At 43.0% G+C, this 20,667-nt stretch overlaps 1 protein-coding gene across 2 annotated transcripts in view; it reads left to right on the top strand.

Moving 5' to 3' along the window:
- Nucleotides 1-374: 374 nt before the first annotated feature.
- sorcs3a (sortilin related VPS10 domain containing receptor 3a) overlaps nt 375-20,667 on the top strand; it is a 240,046-nt gene continuing 219,753 nt past the window's right edge. For both annotated transcript variants that reach the window (XM_063477027.1, XM_063477028.1), the window contains exon 1: nt 375-1,265. In XM_063477027.1, coding sequence (XP_063333097.1) covers nt 588-1,265 — 678 coding nt within the window. In that variant the 5' untranslated portion in view covers nt 375-587. The remainder of the gene's footprint in view (nt 1,266-20,667) is intronic.

The following is a 20,667-nucleotide window of genomic DNA, read 5'->3' as shown; positions in this document are numbered from 1 at the left end:
CACGGTGTGGTGATCTGAAAGAAATCCGCACCCAAAATAACATAAGAATCCAGAGTCGCTTATTAGGTGAGTACAAGACCACTAAGAGTAAAAAAAAGGCCAATTTTACTAACTCCATGGCAACTATATGATATATAAAACGTGTGATATTATATGGTAGGTGGCATACAATGACCATGTTGTATTTCTCAGATCTAAACAACTTCAAAGAGCTGGAGGAGACTCAGCACCACGGACAGCGCCCAACTCTCTCTCTCTCTCTCTCTCTCTCTCTCTCTCTGCTTCTCTCTCTTTCTCTCTCTGCTTCTCTCTCTCTCTCTCTCTCTCTCTCTCTCTCTGTCTCTTCCGGGCGCACACTCGGCAGCTGGCTGCGATACAGCTCCTCCTCTCTCCTGTGTGGTGGCTTTCCCGACCAAAGATCCTTGGACGTGAACAGTTTCGCTGAAGAGCACTTTTCTTTCCCCCAAACGAGTAGACGGACAGCCAAGCGTCAGTTATTCCACATCGACCTGAGACAAAGGAGTTAAGGTGTCGGATAAGGTCTCCAATCGTCCTTCACCCCCCCCCCCCCAAAATCTCTGTCAGCGATGGAGACTTGGGCTGGCTTCTGCCCAGGCATGCACTTATCTCTGGGTATCTGGGTGATGATAGCCGCTCATACCCTACAAAATGCCAAGGCGGAGATAAGTTGCGCATCTTGCCCGACGCCAGTTCAACTTCACCAGGAGAAATTACAGCTGGGGATACGCGCCGACCCGACAGAGGAGCTTGCCACCCTAAAAAACATCCGAGTAGAGTTTAAGGAACTCGGAGTTACCGACCAGGATACTGAAATGGACGGCGACCGTGAGGCGGGGATTTCTGCCGAGGGTGCCCCCCAGTTCCCCCAAGATGCCAGTTTGGATGGAGTTAGTATGCAGGAAGGTGCACCCGGGTCCAGTGAAGAAAGTCGAAGCAACAATGATAAGCGAGAGATGGCTGAGGACTCTGCGCTCCGGAGAGCAAAGAGAAGCGGTCATGAGTTTGCCGAGTTCAGCGAGAACGGGTGGACCGGAGGGGCCGGCGTGGATGTGGGCTCTCCGGATGAGCGGGGTTCTATGTTAGACGCGCACAAACAAGGCAGGTCCGAATTCAGGTGGAACAGGGACGAAGGGAGAGGAAATACCCGCCAGGATGAGCCCAAGCTCACCAGCAGCACTTTCGCTCTGACTGGAGACTCTGCGCATAACCACGCGGTGGTCTACTGGTCCGGACAGAACAGCAGCGTAAGTACAGCCCCGCTTTAATATCTGCCCTGTTTTGTTTTCGTACTGGTTCCTGGCCACACTCTAATTTCACGCCAGCTGTGCCGGCGGGGTGTGATATTTCCAGCAGCTCCGTGACGCGCAGAGCTTTGACTTTGTGCCGCGGAGTTTGGGTTCGCTGTTAACAGGTGCACCCGTGCAGACTCAGCTACAGACGCGCACCCGTGACGGGCACGGGCTTGTTGTGCTGCACCGTGAGTCGCGTTTTCCGCCTCGACCTTTGACTCTACCGTGAATTACACACGACCCCCCCGTGTCAGTTCTTTCTTGTCTTCTGCTGTTTGGTGAACAAACACTGCGTAGCTTTACACTCGTCAGTGATGACTTTAATACGGATTTTATCGTGATTTATTGCCGCAGTGGGGAAAATATTTATGACTTATTTGCAGCATATCTGAGATATGCGAGTGCATGATTCATCCCTGTGACGCGAAGGTTTTCATCCGAATTAAATGTGGAGGAAAGGAAAGAGAGAGTCGTAAAAATAACGCAATCCCCGGTAAGTCCTCAAATTCTTTAGGCTATGTGTTTGTCCACTGGAGGACTGTTTGTGCTTCACCTGAGTCACCGAAGAATGAATGAATTAGGTTTACGACTATTTATAAATATCCATCCTTTAAATTAGAAATGAAGAAAAACATCCCCTGTTGGATCACCACACAATTTCCAAAGCCGGTGTTGGGAGATGAGGTTAGGTTAGGTTACACACCCCCCCCCCCCCCCCCCCCCACACACACACACACAATAAATTATCACGTATGAGATGTGTGCCTCCTTGAAACAATAATGTCTAATGACTTGTTGTTATTGGTTATCGTGATTTATTGTCGTAACATCTAAACATAAAACGAAGGCTAGATGGTCAATTTAAGACTGTTTTGGAATCATAACAGGTTGTTTGGCTGTAGGACAACATACAGTGTTCTAATGTAAGGATTTTGTCCAGGTCAAAGTCAGGGGGAGGCTGCTGCCCTGCTGTGTGAAGCTGAGTTCCCAGAGAACCATTTACTTAATTCTAAAATGACACTGACCTCATCCGAGCCTATTTATGCATATGAAATATATGAAAATCCTGCCCTTCTTACACAAGTGGGCCCTCATAGGAAGAGAATAATGAGCCAAAATGAATGTAAGTCATTTACACAACCATGTAAGCTCACAGGGAGCCGTTGGGCTCTTCTTTGTGGTTTCACAAGCTTAATTTGTTGTTGTGGCTGCTCCTCTGTCTTTACTCCATTTGTAAAAAAAAAAAAAAAAAAAAAAAAAAAAAGAACAGAAAAAATCCCACATATTCAGTCTTGTCTGAGCTGATTATAACATGGTGCATGAACTTGTTTTTTAACCCGCAGTGAAGACCGAGGCACTATGAGGGGAACGTGTGTGTGTGTGTGTGTAAGTGCATGTGTGTGCGCTGGATGGAGAGGGTAAGGAGGTTATTGTGTGTGGCTGCCCCCAGCTTTAAATCTTCAATAATTATCTCAAAGACTTAGGCCACTGTTTCAAAGTCTCTTTCACTTTCATGGTGAAAAAAAGCAGGAAATCATGTCTGGCCTCAAGAGCATTGTTCAAAAGAGAGGAGATCTGTTCCTTAATCTTGATTTGCTTTTGGTACTTGATCTGCTGATGAATGGAGGGGAGGGAATGAGCGATTAAACTTCAAGTCTTTTAACCTATCTGCAACAGTGGTTCAGTTAGAAAAAGAGTAAGTTGGGCAGCTAGGACTAACCGCTTGGATGGATGACCAGGCTTATTCAGCCACTTCAATCTTGACTGTCTGCGGCCTCATTTATTTTTCATCTCTTTGAACTACAGAGACAGTCCTCACCAGAAATGTAACCACCTTTGGTTGCTTTACACGCTCAAATTCTCCTGAGCTCCCATTGGAGTCATGGTCAGGACACAGGTAGGCGCAATATTGACTCTTACCTAATATTGTGTCGTCCTCCTTGTGCTGCCAAAATAGCTCTGATGTTGGGCTCGTTGGCTTAGGGCCTCTGTGGACTGTACTTCTTCATAACTTTGTGGAAATGATGGTGGAAAAATTGGTCTGCAGACCACTGCTTCCAGACTTTGTCTTTTAGTACTTTTTTCCCCCATTGACTACAATATTTTGTTGACTTTCACAATTCCTTTTATCTTTTAAAATTAATACACGTGTCTCTTTTACATTGATTGGTATCTAGAATCTGTTATAATATAGAAACTAGGCCACCACTTCAGGCACATTTTGCTTGTCACATCTATTTATCATAAACCTTTTAAGGCTTTAGAAGACATGTGCTAAGGTTAGTGTTGAGGTCACATGAAAGGCTATGTCCTGCACAGTGTCAATCATCTACACTGTTTTTAGCCTGAGCCAAAATCAAACATCCAAATAACAACAGCCAAATACTTGATGGTCAGAGACTGATTTCATGTAAACAACTGATGATTCTAATCTAAATTCAGACCCGGGGTCCAGAAGAGCCCTTCTCTGTCTGATATTTGGTAAGATTTATTAATTATATTTTAACAGTTAACTGCTATAGTATTTTTTATGTCTTAATCAGGACAATTATAGTCAAGAAAGACTGAGATTTTGATTTTCACAAATTTATATTTGATTGAAGTGCTGTCTTGGGACCTGCTTGCCCTTCCAGGAAAGGGTAGAAGTGGAGACAGCAGCAACAAGGAGCTGCATCGGAGGTGGGTTGCAAAGTGGCTAGCAGATGTACAGCAACTGAGGGCTTATACAAGATAACTGGATGATTTGTACAGTACGAGGTGATGTGGGTATTGTGATCAGCTGGAGGACAAAAAAAGGACTGGCTGACCTAAAAAAAAAAGAAGAAAAAAAAAAGTCGACAGTAGATGATCCACATCTGAAAGTCATTTCCTGGACCCGAGATGTTCACTGAAGCGTGATCAGAAACAATCTCAGTGGAAGTGTGGCTGTCAAGAAGCCATTTTTAAGGAAGGGAAACAGGAAAAAAAGGTTATGCCAATAACACAAGCGCTGTGCTGAAAATCCGTTTCTTGTGGAGTGATAAATCCCCATTTGAAATTCTTGGTTCAAATTGTGAGCATGTGAAGAGGGAGTCAGCAGAGTGATACAGTGAGGCTAGAGCCATCTGTAAATCACAGCAGAGGCTCTGTCATGGTTTGATAGAATTATGAAAATAAAAAAGTATTTTGATCCACTATGTAATACCATCTGGAAAGCATCTGATTGGCTTAATTTTTCAGCATGATAGTAAAAAGACACAGTGGAACCAGTCATGGATTGGCCTCCCCATAGGCTGGATATTAATATTACTGAGGCACTGTGTCATCTTAAAAGAGAACAAAAGATAGAAACAGCCAGAGATAAGCTTTGAAAGTCTTTGCAGAAGTTTGGAGAACTATTCCTGAAGACTACAGAACAAAATTACAGAAAGCTGCCTGAGAGAGTTCGGGCTGTATGCAAGAATATAGGTGGTCATGTCAATTTGTCATGTTTTTACCTTACATACTGTATTCCCATGTAAATTTGCGCATTTCAGTAAATCACTGCACATGTCTTTATAGTTTCTTTGCAAACTAGCAAACACCATGTATGTGTAAGATGCAGTCATTGGTTGTTTTGATGTAATTATTTGATGTATTAATCTGAGTCTGATGATATGGTTATTAATCCATCCATTCATCCAAGTTATATAAAATTACCTCTATAAGTTACATATTGATCATAACATGAGTTTAACCATTAATAATGAAGGTTAGTAATGGCAATCTAACTAACTGATAAAGAGTATTAATGTAAGAATTCATATATTCTTTGAATTCCCTGAATGTTTATTTTTTTAACATATTTTCTTGGGTCATTCTTAACATTAAACTATATTTGGCTGTTTGATGTTTTGCTAAAATTAGACCTATTTTATACTTGTGCTTTTATATTTTTAATATGGGTCACGTGATTCAGTTCATGTCTGTGTATGAGAATAAACACCAAAATTAACAAGTTCATGCACAGGTTTCGGTACAAAATGTGCAGCACACAGTTTTTTACATGAAACATTTTGATTGTGAGATTTTTGCTAACTGAATTTATTATTTTTAATGAAGATGCATCCAAGCAGTTTAAAACATACTTCACATTCAGTCTACTCAGTATTTCCTTTGTTGAAATATTTTAATAAATTATAATATTTGAATAGAAAAAGACTGCAGAAACCTGGATCCAGTAATTCGTCAAAGCCAAAGGCATCTGCACCAGGATCATCTGGATCATGTGGTTCAATGCAACCTGCCTCCGGGTTTAGCAGTTGTGGTCGGGTCACTGTTACTAAAACAGATGCAGAATTTTGTTGTCCTTTTTTTCCTGCTGCTCAAATTTGGTTGAGTTGCAGCAGAGAATTTTTAGAACAGGCTCCATAAGATCAGTGTTTACTGACTCATTGTTATAAGGCTCATATTTACTCTCTGTATAACAGTTTTGATTAGGCAGGAGAAAAACTGTCTGCCTCGGCAGAGTTTTCATATCTTTCTCTGGTTTTTTGATGGGGACAAGAAGATTTATTGGATTTGAAAGTTCTCCCAAGCGTTTCCTATCTATAGAGCCCAAAGTTATTCATTTTCTTCAGTTGTAGTAGTTACTTACTGGACTGAGGGACAGTTTGTCTCGATAAAATTAAAAACAAGCTGAAGATTTAAGTAGTTAATCAAAAAGCGGCCTGTGGTTAGTCAAAGATGGGTGCCACAGGAGGCCCTACTTGGATAAGGTTAGCAGTGGTTATGTCACATCACATGCTTCCCCGTGCCCTCAAGGAGATTCTCAGGGAGATAACTCTTCCTGCCAACAACCAAGAACTAGGCGGCTCAGAACACAACATGTATGTTGATCACTGGAACCTTTTCTGACCAACAACTGAGCAGAGCCTGTGCCCCATCCAGTGACCTTTAGCCAGCTTCTCACCACGACCATTTTGAATTCCTCTGGATTAAATGCTTAAATGAAAATGCACCACAGCTGGATGACTGGTGTGCTATTTGGCTGACTAGCTGCAACATGGACCATAAATTCACAACATTTTTGGTTCAGAGACTTTCTCTCAGCCTTACTTCAGACAGATTGGTCGGCTGTGTCTTGCACTGCGACTACCTGTGGGGGGACTTGACACTGCTGTGGATTCCCCGGGGGTTGGTGGCGTGTCCTCTGAGGCGTGTACAGGAGGCTAATGCGCTCTCACTGTCTCTGTGTATCTGTCGCCGATCTCCCCCCTTTTTCTCTCTTTCAGTCTGTTGTCGTGTGTGTCTTAATGTTTCTGTCTCAAGCTTAAGCAGGTTACATCCAAGCCTTAACCTTAGATATTAACTGGCACTGTAGTGGTAGCCATGTTGAGAATAACTGTCATTTCTAATATTCATGAACATAATTCCAATGATGCATTCCTCCGGTGACGTGACAAGTTCTTTCCTGAAGTATTTTTGAGCCAGTGTAACCTCCCAGCCTCAGCAGTCATGGGCATAATGGCATTGTGAATGACAGCTTGAATACAAAATGGAAAGCTTTAGCAGTGCCTCTTCTAGTGTGATCTTGAAACATTCATCTCTTCTAAGGGAACCTTGAGATCCTTACCCATCAGCATAATCTAAATGAATATATTCCTTTAAGGAAGCTGTGACCATAAGTACCGGCATTGGGACGCCGGCTTTCGGGCTGCTGCATCTTTGCTCCTTGATGACTGTTTCATGTTCTCTGACACACGTTGCTCCCTTTGTTGTCCTCTGTGGGTTTTAAAGGGGTTATTGAAGAGTAGTATGGAAAATTAACATAACCCACTGTGGGTATTGCTCGACTTGAGTGGTCTTTAAAGTCGTGAGAACTCATGCCGAGGCAGGTCGTCCGTATCTGGCAAGTCATCAATAAAGCTGACTGCGTGTGTTTGAAATTCTCAAATCCCTCTTGAGAACTGAAGGAACACGTGCAGAAAAAAAATGTCATGCAGCAAACACGCACACGCGTACATGCACCCACATACACACTCGTGCATACTGGGTATCTATAAGACATTAAATGCTATTTCATTTCCTCTGCAGGGTATCAGATTCTTCCTGCACAGGATTCAGAAAAATTATCTCTGTTTTGAAAGAATCTTGCAGAAATGTTTTGAGGAGACTGCTTTTGCAGCACACTTTGTGAAAGAAGGTTCTAGAGACTGACCAACAAGGACGAAGCATTCGTGAGCGCCATCTCTGCTGCGAGGGGAGGTGATTTAGGATGTAGAGACAGGCCGCGTTCCCTCTCACTTTCCATCAGCCCATCTTCCCCCTCAGCCTAAATTACTGATGCTAATACATTATAAAGTTGTTTCTTTTCTTGCCTCTCTTGCTACCCTGGTGGCTGTCTGCTCTGGAGGAAGAAGAGGGTGAAAAACTAGAATATCATAAATAATGAAACCCTTCCAGCGAGCCCCAGCTCCCTCGTCCCTCCCTCTACCCTCCCTCCTTCCCCTAATCCCAGTCTAATTAGTGTCTACAAATTTGTTTCTCATCTCCTGTTTTCTTGGGGTTTTTTTGCAGTGGAAGTATGATGTCATGGCAAGAAGACATGTGCCACAAAACATGAATGGAGAATGGGTCTTGACACTGGCCTCCGGAACTAGACTCTTGGCTGCAGTTCCCAAACAGTCGGGGTCAGGCTGCTGCTCGCTCTTGACCTACTGATTTCACGCAGTGTGGTTTTAAAAGCATGTCATGTTGCATAATACTCTCACTGGGTTCAATGTGTAGAATGAGTCACTTAATGTATGTTGGGTCATTTCTCTTTTTCATTTCTGAATGTGATTTTAGCTCTGTAGAATAAAAGGCAAAATCATTTGCATGGGATGCGAGCACAGCTGACCATTTTAAATATATCCAGAAAAACAGGATAAAATGAATACACACATTCCTATCAGCAACATCTTACCCTCGTGACTGCATGCACAAAACTCCCCTCTCCAGAAGTTAACTAGGTCAGCACAGTTTTAGCATTTTCTAACTTCTGCTAAAGGTCACCAGATGCACTTAAAGGTGTCACATAATGTTAAAACTCTCCTCAGCGAGGAAACGCTGCCACATTAAGGAAGCCATTCAGGAAGCCATCCAATCAGGATGCATTGCACCTGCTACTGCAGCACGCCGCCGATCTTGGATCACATCAAGCTGCTAAAAGGCTTTGAAGCTATGAGCATGTGCGGAGTAGAAACCCAGCCGGTTGAACAAGAGGCTTTAAAGGCTGCGTTCGCCAAACCTAATGGCCTCATTATGTTTCCTGTGTGATTGCCACGGTGGCTGAAGCGTTGATGGAAGCCAACTCTCTACGACTTCAGAGAGTTGCGTATAATCATACGCTTGGCCACTGATCCCGGTCGGCAGTACAAGGGTGCCGACATTATTCGCATGAGTCAGAGAGAAGGGGGTGTGTGAAAGTACACGTGTGTTAATTAAACTGATACATGCCAGTGTCACGATTGATTTTGTCTCATTTCTATTATACCCCATGGCTTTTTACCATCTGGAACATGCAGAGCATTTGGGGTATCGTCTAAAAGCGGGGAGTAGCTTCGTCCCACTGTCCTTCTCCTTGAGCTGTGAGTGTGAGACTTTCCGGTCCCAGAGGCACACCGCATCTTGACCTTATCCAGTTTTTTTCCGAGCCAAGTGCGATACCTTGTAATGTTGATGTCCCTTGCCATTTCCCAAACATGGGCAGGCCAGGGAGAGCAGCCAGGCGATGAACACATAATAATGTCAGACCACAGTGAAGCGATAGACCGCACGCTGTGTTTCTCTCTCCCTCTCTGCCTCACCGTCTCTTATCCTCTCTGTCCTGCTTCAGCACGGTCTGTTTCTCCCACACACTGATATACATTCATTAGGTCACAGATGCACAAAACTGCAGACGTCCAAACCCACACAGCATACCTAAAAAAGAAAGCCCATGTAAAATAAAATAAGACATGAGCACACACACATCCTCAATCAGTCTCAGTATCATGTCTCACTCTCAGTCAGAGTGAATGGTGTCGTGCCTGGAGGAGGTTGTCATTGATGGAGACTAATGTTGACACATCACACCCCAGGACCTGCAGTCAATTAACACATTGTCTAATTAAAGTGATCTACTGGTTTATCCATGAGAGATTGAAAGTGGCCGTAAAATGTGTCCACACTGCGTTAATTTTACAATCAGGTCCGCTTCTTTATTTCCATTTGAAGTTTAATGGTAATAACCTGCTTAAACACCCTCCTATTACCGACCAGATTGCGTAAGCATCTTTCACCCATGGCGGCGGGAGATAGATGCCCCTGAATTTGGATATCTATTTTCTGTTAATACCCCTTTCAAGCTGCATAAAATACTCCAGTACGTGACTGAATTTCTGACTGTCCACAGTGTTTGGTGTGGAAGTCAGCCTGAACGTTGCCCTTTAAATAAATTATCCTTCAGCTGACTATAAGTCGTTTTTCTCCCCCCAAGGTTTTCTTCTACTTCCTTCCAATGGGGAACGCATTACGTTTCTATCAAACTCAGTAATTGTCTATTTACCCAGCCCCCACGCTGAGCGGCTTTTAAAATTTTAATGGCGCTGTAAGAGTTGTTTGGACCGCTTGACGGGTACGGCGCTAATATAAGCCTGTCTTATAAAGGAGAGTGTGAGTGGTCACGGATATCAATGAATTATTAATCCTCCGGCTCTTTTATAGGGATATTCTGTGAGGGAGGACCTGGCGCCGAAACACAAAGTACGCCTCCTCACAATCCTGTCGTGAAAAATACCGTGAGCCTGAGGTGTCGCTAACGATCCCTTTGGTTAGTCAGCGAATAGAGGTGTCACTTACACCTCAAGGTTGTGGCATTTATTTCCCACTGAGGCCGGTTACAAAGGTAAGCGCTCATTATATTTACTGTGATGGTGATGTAATGAAACTCATTACATTTTGCCTGTTCCCGTGAAGGTAACGCCTTTCACCGGTACACTTTGAGGCTGCACAGGACTTTGTGGTGAGCTGCATTACAATTAGTGGTGTTCCTGTTTTTATTATACTTTCAAATTCAGTGGCCTCAGAACCTCCCATTTCTATTGTCAGGTTCCACTTATTGAGTTCCATAATGGTGCATTTAAAGACAGTTTAGTAATAATATCAGTAAAGGCAAAATTCAATAGAGTCGATAGAGTCAGGGTCAGTTTGTAAGGGTACCCGGGTCTTTGTCCCAGTGTTTAGTGTGTTTGGGTTCTTGGATACTGGTTTATTTCGTTATGTCTCCTAGTTTTGTCCACTGAGAAGTTTAATTAGTACTTCTAGTTATGGTTGTCTTAGTATTTGGTCCTGTTCATGTTTGGTCTCGTCTGGGTTTTCCTCCCCAGCATTTCCTGCCTTGTCTTCATGTCTTTGTCTAGTTGCCTGTTTCCCATAGTCACGTCTCTGTGTGTGCTCCCAGTCTCCGGTCTGGGTGAGCTCTCTGCTCACTCGTCATTCTTGTGTATTTAAGTCCTTTTTCTTCCGTCCAGTGTCGCGTTCTCCCTCATTCCCCGCTTTGTCTCCTACTTGCTTCCTAGTTTCATGAGTATTCCCAGTTTAGTTAGTTTTCTGTTTTTCTGCCATTCCACAATAAAGCTCAGTTTTGAGTTTATCTTTTGCCTCCACAAGTCTGAATTTTGGAGTCCTTTCCTGCTGCCGCACACATACCTGACAATGTTACCAAGATTCTGGTGTCTAACTGACATCATGAATCTTCTCTTTTTGTACTGGTGTCATCAAGTGTTATCACAGCAACTACTGTCTGTGCTCCCACAGAGAAAGGTTGAAGTTAAGTCAGGGGGGAGACATTGTTCAAGTTGTCAGAAGATTTTGTGCCACTGGACACCAAAATCATGAAAATTCTACCAACTTTCAGCATACTGTAGATCCAGCTGTATGGATTACTCTTGCATACCTGAGATGGTCTCTGTTTTTAGCTTTTAGAAACTATGTTCTGCGATAGCACACCAAACAATGCGAGGGGAGCTGCTGTCACATTTCTATATTTCTTTCTACTGTATATTTTCTAAGGCATCTGTTCATGTTACTGCTGATAAAAATGCAACAGAGCAAACCCATTAGTGCCGATTTGTTTTGTCTGAAGCAAAAGCCAAAAAGGAGTTTTAAATAAACATCATTTATTGCAGCATTATTGCTGCTGATCACATTGCTTCTATGCATTTTTGTTTAAGGAACACATTAAAATAATAAGCGGCATTTAATGTGTTTTTCAGCTCATAATAGCTTGGATCTCTGGGAGTTGGCACCTGGATCCAACAGACAGCAAACTGTTGCCACCTGTAATCAAGTTTGTTTAGCTAATGCACAGAGGAATGAGGCTGTGGCATTGTGCTGCTAGTCAGCGTCTGTCTGTTGTCAGCATAGAGATGAGAGGAGATTGTATTTGTCCACGTGCGCCGCTCTTGTTTGCTGCCAGGTATGGCTGCAAAGATTCTGGAAACTAGACTGCAGCTGCCTCAGGCTGTCACATTTGTAGTGATAAACGGCTTAAATGTGTGAATGTGTGTGCTTTGTGCATTTTTTTGCATCGTGCATGCACATGTGCGTAACAGAGTGTGCTCTTTTACAGAAACTATGTGCTAACGTCCATTGATGCTAATGTAAGTGAGCCACAACTAATGCAGAAAATAATAATAATGAGAAGAAAACCAGTGAAAGAAGCTGAATTAAGAGTCATTAGCAGTGGATTATTTATCCGACGAAGCAAAGTTGAAAACTTTGGTCTTTATTTTTCCCCCTGTGGGTCCTTTGTTCACCACAGCTACGGTAAATAAATAAAGGTAAAACTCTGAGGTGAAAACATGCTGTAAATGGATATATAATCATATGTAGCAACACCATAATGAAAAAGAAAGTGCTGATGTCTCCTCTACTTTACATTAACCTCAGCAGCTAAATAATTTGTCTTTTTCTTGCTGCCGTAATAAAGTCGTCCCTGAGCGGCCCCACTCCGACCCTCAACATCCATTTTCCCATTTCCTGTGTTTGTTTCTTAATTCGCCGCGTCTTGAGTTAGGGTTGTACAAGCAGTAATGTTGAGTAATGAGTGGTAACAGGCACGCAACTAAATAAATACCCTTAGTCTGACACTTTTTACGTGCTCCGGCTTGTGAGTCTCTTTTTGCCTGCGTCAACAGCACAGTGATTTTCTGCAGTGTGGTGGCTCGTCGTGCTGAGAGCAGCACATTAAACGGCAGCCTGGATAAGGGCTGGTTCTTTTTTTAATGTAAAGCCACCTTTTTTTTTTAAATAATGAAATGAGCCTCTTGAATATTCACTTTCATTGCCGTTTCATTTGTTGATAAGCACATTTACTCATCTCGCAGTTCTTAGTAAGTTTCTCGCCCCAAAGTAGAAGCTTAAAGCTTTTAAATCCCAGTAATTCACAGTGAAGGTAGCCACTGTACTGCCCCAGTCCTGTCACAGCGAGACTGATAGGGAGCCTTTACAATCAATGGTGCTCAGTATCATTTCTGGTGTGTCATATACCTTCAGGCTACAGTGAAAATAAGGCAAGTAACAGTAGAGTTACGCTGAGACTATTTTCTTGTGGTTTAGCAATAGTAGCAAGCATTTCTCAAGAAGTCTGACACCAACAATGAATCAAATCACTAAAACTTAACAAGGTTCAGCTCCAGCGCTGACATCAATATAAATTAGCTATCAGAAAACTCTCTGCACAGCCTATTGGCTTCCTTCTGCTCATCACCGATGATTGCTTGGTGGTGGTGCGATCATTTCCAAACCCCAAAGTTAGCAAACAGCTTAGGAAGGAAGTTTAATGTGTGGTGAATTTAAGACCACCCACATATTTGCTTAGAGAAACCAAAAGAGAGCTGAAACACCAAAATATGTCACAAATAGATTATTTTAAATTTGTATTTGCATGACAGCTTTAAACTGTATTTGTGGATGTCATGGGGAACTAGTCCATGCTGTGACTTCAATTCAGTTCATTTTATTTACAGCACTGTGCAAAAGTTTTACGCAGGTGAGAAAAATGCTGTAAACAAAGAATGCTTTCAAAAATAAAAGTGTTAATCATTTATTTTCATCAATCAACAAAATGCAGCGAATGAACAAAAGAGAAATCTAAATCAAATCAATATTTGGTGGGACCACCTTTTGCCTTCTTCTAGGTCAACTTGAACACAGTTTTTGAAGGAACTCAGCTGGTAGGTTGTTACAAACATCTTGCAGAACTATCCACAGATCTTCTGTGGATGTAGGCTTCCTCTTCTGCCTCTTCATGTAATCCCAGACACACTCGATGATGTTGAGATCAGGGCTCTGTGGGGGCCGTACCATCACTTCCCGGACTTCTTGTTCTTCTTTACGCCGAAGATAGTCCTTAATGACTTTGTGTTTGGGGTCTTTGTCCTCTGCAGAATACATTTGGGGCCAATAAACAATCATTTATATTTCTGAAAACATTCTTTGTTTATAGCATTTTTTTCCACACCTGTCTAAACTTTTGTACAGTACTGTATATAGCGCTAAATCACAACAACAAATGCCTCAGTGGGCTTGATTTCCATGACAGAATCATGCCTGATTTTAATGCAACTCTTCCAGGACATCACAAACAGCAGTGAACTTTTCTCCAGAATCTCAGATATTTTCTTTATTTTTGGTTGAATTATATTAAGTTTGTGTTTTGTTTTGACAAACTAGTAAACAAAAAAACATGGTCATGGCCTAAGAAATGAGTGAAAAAGTGGCCAAGACCTTCAGAAAGCCTGGAAAACTAAAGTCTGGTTATTTGGAAGCAAAAGATAAAGAAATCAGCGGTGGATCAAGATGTAAGCAAAGTCTGTGGGCTGCTATGAGAACAGCTGATCAACCAGGACTCCTGGCTGAGCTTGATTCATCGGTCTGGCAGAACTAATGCTGTGCTTAGTTAGACCTACGTTGCACCAGGTGACTCCAAATACATGCTAATGCTAAGTCTTTTAGCCACCTGCAGTCACATTCTGTATCCATGTGTTCATCCATGGTGGTGTCATTGCAGCCCTCCTGAGACTTTCACCGGACTGTTTTCAGACAGTGAAAAGGTTGAAAACAAGGCTACATGTTGGCTCTGATTTGAAATCCAGGAGCTGACATCCAGTGTGATGCATTGTCCATTCAGACACAGCTCACGATTTGTACATTTTGAGGGATACTGTAGGAGATGGAGACCCCAAGTCAATCAAGCCGTACACCCCTAGTGGCTACATCCTCATTTTTCCTGGTTGCTTGTCAAAAGGCTAAACCTCCTGAAACATTTAGCCTCCCTGTGGCATCTCCTTTTTCCTTTTTTCTCCCCACAGGCTACAAATGGCTCCCAATTGAGTCACGCAGCATGTTACCAGTAGCAGCCATATGCCGAAGCCATTTTAATTATCACAGAGGTGTCACAATATAATAGCAGGAGTACCGGCTCAGGGTTGACCTTTTCATGAGCGAAGCGAGCTGGCTCGCTGCTGACTCGAGAAAACTGGACAAAAACTTGTTGGACAACGGTGAAATCATCTTAAGAGTTGAATTCACAGCTAAACATACTTCACAGCGTGTCTCAGACAAAACAGCCGGGGAATAAGTTCATCTCGTCAGGGACGTCAATACAACAAAGCCGGTTGACCGTGGCTCTCCCTTCAACAATGAATGTTATTGTGTAATCTTCAAAAGTAAGTCAGTTATATAAAATTTAATGAATTATGAATAATGCCCCATTTTCACTGTGTGGCCAGCCCAGACTCTGGCAGTATCAATTAAATTTGAAGGGAATAGATCTAGTTTCAGTCCCTATCTGATGTTGAACATGTCAGTGTAAAGACATAATGGAATTTAAATTAGACCGCTCAAATTGAAGTAATGATTCGCTGCAAAGAGAGAGGAGCTTCATTCATGCTGTTCAGTGTGGCGCGTTGACTTCTCACTCACCTTTTGTCGTATCTTCTGTGCGCTCCTGTATTTGTGTCGCATCCATACATTCAGCTCGATTCCCACTCGGATATCCTTCAAATGGACACATAATTTGATATGATAATTGATAGGTTACTAAAGCAACAGACCGGGTTGTTTTCTCGCTCACGGCATTTATCATTTTACCACTGATAAGTGCTACGAATGCAGATAGGAAAGTGGAAGCTGTGTATGATTATTAACATTCGCAGAGGTAGGGCCGCGAGTGAAGGCATCGCTACATCATCTGGACCAGCGAGATGGATGAGGGGAAGGGCAACCGAGGGAAACTAGGCCTTGCTGGGAACCTGCAGAGTGGCGTACAGCTCTGAAGAAACCCAGCCCAAGCAATTATTACAACGTGCCACATTAATACAAACGAACGTGCTTCTTCACAGCAGAGAGCAGTTTAATCAGCTGTCACTGTGTTTGTATTCCTGTTTGTCTTCGTCCTATTTCTGGTTGCCTTTTGGGGTTTTTTGGGCCTCTTAACACTTTAGCCCACCACATTTCCTGAAACACAGCATAACACTTGCATTCAGTCATCTTTAGTAGGAGCGAGCGTTCTGTGTGTTCTCGTCGAACGAGCGTTCCTCTCAGTCTGCTGCTGTCGTTCCCACCGGCAGCCTGACTCGGCATCCAGCTCGCAGCGAAGGAGGCCGACTCTTCCTGTCATTCCCGTAGTTCCACATTTGCCGCCTGCCTGCCTGCTGGCTGATCCTTAGGCAGTGCCTTTGTCCATCACTAGAGGGAGTGGGTAGCCTAAAGAATAATGCAATGTAATATGAGCCATAGGACGAGAGGACAAGGAGGAAAGTAGAGTGAGTGATTATTTATTACCCTTACTTTAGTACTGTAGCCTCTCAGTGCACATGTGACTTCAAAGGACACGGCTACTAAAAGATGAATATGCTGCATATGCACACTGTGCTGGTAGGATATCGCTGGCTTAATCACAGACACAAATGTCACGCTATCTGGCTGATGATAAGAGTTTGTGAGTTTAATTGAAATGAACAGATATGGGTTCAGTGTGTTTCTGTGTGTGATATAGAAGGGAAGGTTGGGGTGGACGCGAGGGCACAAAATGTCAAATTAACTGGTGGAAACATGACAGCAGCAGGCATATGCTGAGTGATAAGGAGACACTCTGGCTTTCTTGGACCCTCAGAAAGAAGCTAGTTCGATGCATGCTAAATATTACAGCACATCTGCGACAGCATCTCAAATCTGCTCCCTCCTCTTTTCCCCCAGAAGTAGATCAGGCCCTGCTCGTCTCTCCCAGCTGCAGCCTGAGCCTGTTTGCTGCCCTTTCACAGCTCACTTGCCACACATGAAAATGTTTATGTGGCCCTAATTGAATTTAGAGCTACACGGTTTACCAGATAGAAAAGCATTTGTAGAGCCGGCTGCTACAAGAGAGATAATCCGGCTAGTAAAGATTCCCCGCTTCTGCAGCCCATCTCTGCTTTTAAGGCGCTTTAGTTTTAGCCATCGTGGTAGGAGGGAATTTAGGTGGAGCCAATTCTTAGCAGTGCTGTGCTTTCTGATATAGTTGTCACGGCGTGGCAGATTTTGCAGCCGTTTCATCCACTTTCTCATCCCTCGTTCCTCTTCTCATCAAAAGGTAGTACACACTCTTTTCTTCATTATTTTTACATTTTTTTCTTTTTTTCTCAGAAACCTCCAGGGACAGAAAAACAAAGCTAACAAGGAAGTGCTAAAAATTGCAGTTCCTCCAGTGGCCACTTCAGACTGGCTCCAAAAGTGAATCAGTCTCCAGACACTTATGTTGTTACAATGTTGCAATGACCAAACTCCACTAGTAAAATAACATGCTACTCGAATTCCAGTTACTGAACTGGACCCAATATTATTGTATTAACTGAACAAAGACTGTGGTCTGCTGTGAAGTTTGAAGTTTTGTTGGCTGGAATTCAGAATTATATTTTCATGTTACCAGGGAACAAATATCTCTGTCTCACAGTTGCACCTAGGTGTGCCACCCTCTGGTCCAAATATGGTCTCTTTGAGCTTCGAGGGTGGCATCAAAGTGGTTTTTTTTTTCTGAGGCAGGTCATCAAAACTGATTCAAATAGCAGAAGTAACAGTGTGTCGTCTGCCCAAAATCAAACATTTAAACTGTGAATATCAGCCCAGTAAAATGAATTGGTATATTTTTTTCTGTTCATCTGTACCTCAGTTCATACAACACCAATTCCAACAAAGCTGGAATGCTCTGGTAAAGAAAAACTGAATGCATTGATTTTCAAATGTTGCAAAGTTAAATTTGATCAATAATCAAATATGAAAACGGAGAAAACAAAGTTCATTTTTGAATTTGATGGCAGCAGCACGAGAAGAGACGTTTTGTCCTGTTGTCTGATAGACAATTCTAGCTGCTCTGCAGTCCTGCAGCATCTTTGTTGTAGTTTCTGTCTCATGAGCCAAATGCTCTCACTTGGTGAGAGGTCTGGACTGTAGGCAGGTCATCTAAGCAGCTGGATTCTTCTAGGAGGAGGCCATGCTGAAATATGTGGTTTAGCATCTTCCTGATGAATATGGGGCTTCCCTGTAACAGACGTGTTCTGGATGGGAGAACATGTTTCTCTAAAATCTGTATGTACCTTTCAGCATTGATGGATCTTTACCAGGTAACATCACAGAGCACTAATAATGAGCCGGATGACTTCTGTCCTCTTTTGCGGCGTCCACGAGATCAAAAACTGTTCTGACTTCAGCACAGGTTTCCACTTCGTCTCGGCTTTAACCGAGCTTTGGTCCAGAGACGACGGCGGCTTTTCTGGTCACATTTGGCGTTTTCTTTGCGTGATGGCACTTTAGACTTAATTTGTGGATGGCACGGCGAGCTGTGCTTGCAGACAGTGACTCTGAGCCCATGCACTGATTTCCATGACAGAATCATGTCTCCGTTTTATCCATGGCTGCCTGAGGGCCTGAAGATCACGGCAATCCTGATTTTCAGCCTCGTCCCTTGCGCACAGAGCTTTTTCCAGATTCTCAAACTTTGTTGATGATATTATGTGCTGTAGATGATTCGATTTTGGAAGTTTTCAATTTTTGTTTTGTTGAGGAACATTTTTCTCAACTTGTTCCACAATTTGCACGCAGAGTTTTGAGCTGACGGGTGACCCTCCGCCTCTCTGAAATGCTCTTTTTAACCCGATTAGTTGCAAAATGTTAATCCAGCTGTTTCTTTTTAGTATCACTTACTTTTCAAACTTTTTGTTGAGATGTAAATTTTGCCATGAATAGAAACATGGGTTTCTGGGATTTGCTTTCTGTTTCTTCAGAGTTGGGATCGTACAGACATGAACTACGTTGCAATCGCAGCAGAACTGTGTGTTCTCACACTTTATAGCCAAAATCATTTGGTTGCAAACTATAAAGAGCAGAACAGCATGTCCATCACTGCTTCCAGTGATGTTATAAAAACACAAATCATGGGTCACAATCCGTGAGCAGAGGATGTACTCTAGTTTTTTGTTAAATTAAACCCTACGCCTACAAACTGAAACAAACAGCTTACTTATCTTTATTTCAGTCATTGCATGACTAGACGGATAGCGGTCACACAGGGGCACGAAGTTCTGGTGGGATTCCGTCCTTGACCAGTGGGGTCCCAAATATGGAACTTGCCACTTCACTATCTTTGGGCAGTTTTTTTCTCACAGGTTATTTTAAGGAGTTCATGCTTTGCTTTGCTGCTTGGTAGCAGATGACAGAGAGTGACAGGAAAGGAGAAAGAGAGGAGGAGGGGAGGGACTGACATCTCAGTGGCTGCATTTGACACTCAGACACATAATAATGATTCACTTGTTACACTCAGCAGTGACTTCATCATATAGATTGTGCAGCTATTGCTATGGTGACGTATCCATGTGCAGACACATTAGGATTTACTTTTTCACATGCACTGATGCAAACCTCCACATGACAAACACACATTACTCTAAAATGAATTGTAGCACAATAGCATTGGGATATTTTACAGATAGTGTGTCGCGTCTTGTTTTCCCAAACATGGAAGCAGCTTTTCAGCTTTTTCTGTCATTACTTAACATGTCATTGCAATGCCAACCAACACACACGAGGCCCCACAGCAACTTGAGGTGGTTGAATTGTCAACACAGGTTCAAAGGTCAGTGGAAGCGTCTGAGTGATGGCCACCCAGAGTATTAAATGGCTGATCTTAGGGACTGACAGACGATCAGTGACACATGGGAGAGAGGTGCGGTTACAGTGCAACCCAAATTATTCACAGAAAAATGTGAGTTAATAAAAGCACTGCAACCTGCTTATGCATGAAAATTAAAATAATCTAAATTAAAATCTTTCCAGTTATTCCACTTGGTAATAGAACATGTGCATGTTTCATAACTGTTAACGTGTGATTTCCCGAAATGACGAACTAATGAAGTGATGTGCTGAATTACTGCAGTCTGCAGCATCTAAATGAGGATCAAACCACGCCAGAGCAAATTTTAGCATCGTGGTCACATGAGCTCGTAGTTGGCTGCCTAACAGACATTTTGCTGCCATGCTTGTTTTCACACCTATGCAGTAAACGCGCAAACAACGAGCACACTGTTTCTCTCTCTCTCTCTCTCACACACACACCAAAAATTCTATTCAAAATAATAATTTAATCATATTTTCTTATCGGTTGGATATCAAAGACCCTTGATCCATAACAGGCCATGTTCCCTGTGTCAGCTGTGTCTGCAGTGCCGTGTGTGTGTGTGTGTGTGTGTGTGTAATAGGTGGGGGGTGGGGATCCATTTGAAAGAATCTGAATACACGGGAGTCTGGGGAGCATCATTTTTTGCTCTGCTGCATCGTGTCATCATGGAGTGGATAATTCAGCCGAGTGGAAAGTGTTCTATCAGGAGGCAGACAAAGAGCGCGCCAACATTGCCAAGCTCCCACTCAAACCTTAGATGCAACATCAAGCAAAGATTATAGATAATTAGAGCAGGAGCATGACTGGAAGCAGTCTGAAAAGGTGCAAAAGGAATGTAGTGGTGTAAAATACCTGTTGTTATCTGGAAATATGTCGAATCTGCAATCAGCCACATTTGTGCAGTTGCACTTTCCGGTACACGTGTGCAATATAGTTTCTCTTCAACACTTTGTGTGCGTAGGTGTGTGTGTGCACATGCGTACGTGGGGCCGGCGTAGATGGCATACTCACAGTTTTTGTGTTATTGAGAGTGACATGCAGTGTGGGTGGATTCACAATTCGGACCATATCTGCTCCTCGGGCTCTGATGTGCGTGGTGGGGGCTGGGACAAAAATTACTGAAAGAGCCCACTCCACATTTCTTATTGCTCCCTCGGGGGCTGC

This window comes from Pelmatolapia mariae, linkage group LG6, assembly GCF_036321145.2.
Source record: "Pelmatolapia mariae isolate MD_Pm_ZW linkage group LG6, Pm_UMD_F_2, whole genome shotgun sequence".
NCBI lineage: Eukaryota > Metazoa > Chordata > Actinopteri > Cichliformes > Cichlidae > Pelmatolapia > Pelmatolapia mariae.
The sequence above is the reverse complement of the archived record's forward strand: the minus strand, read 5'-3'. Positions and strand labels throughout refer to the sequence as shown.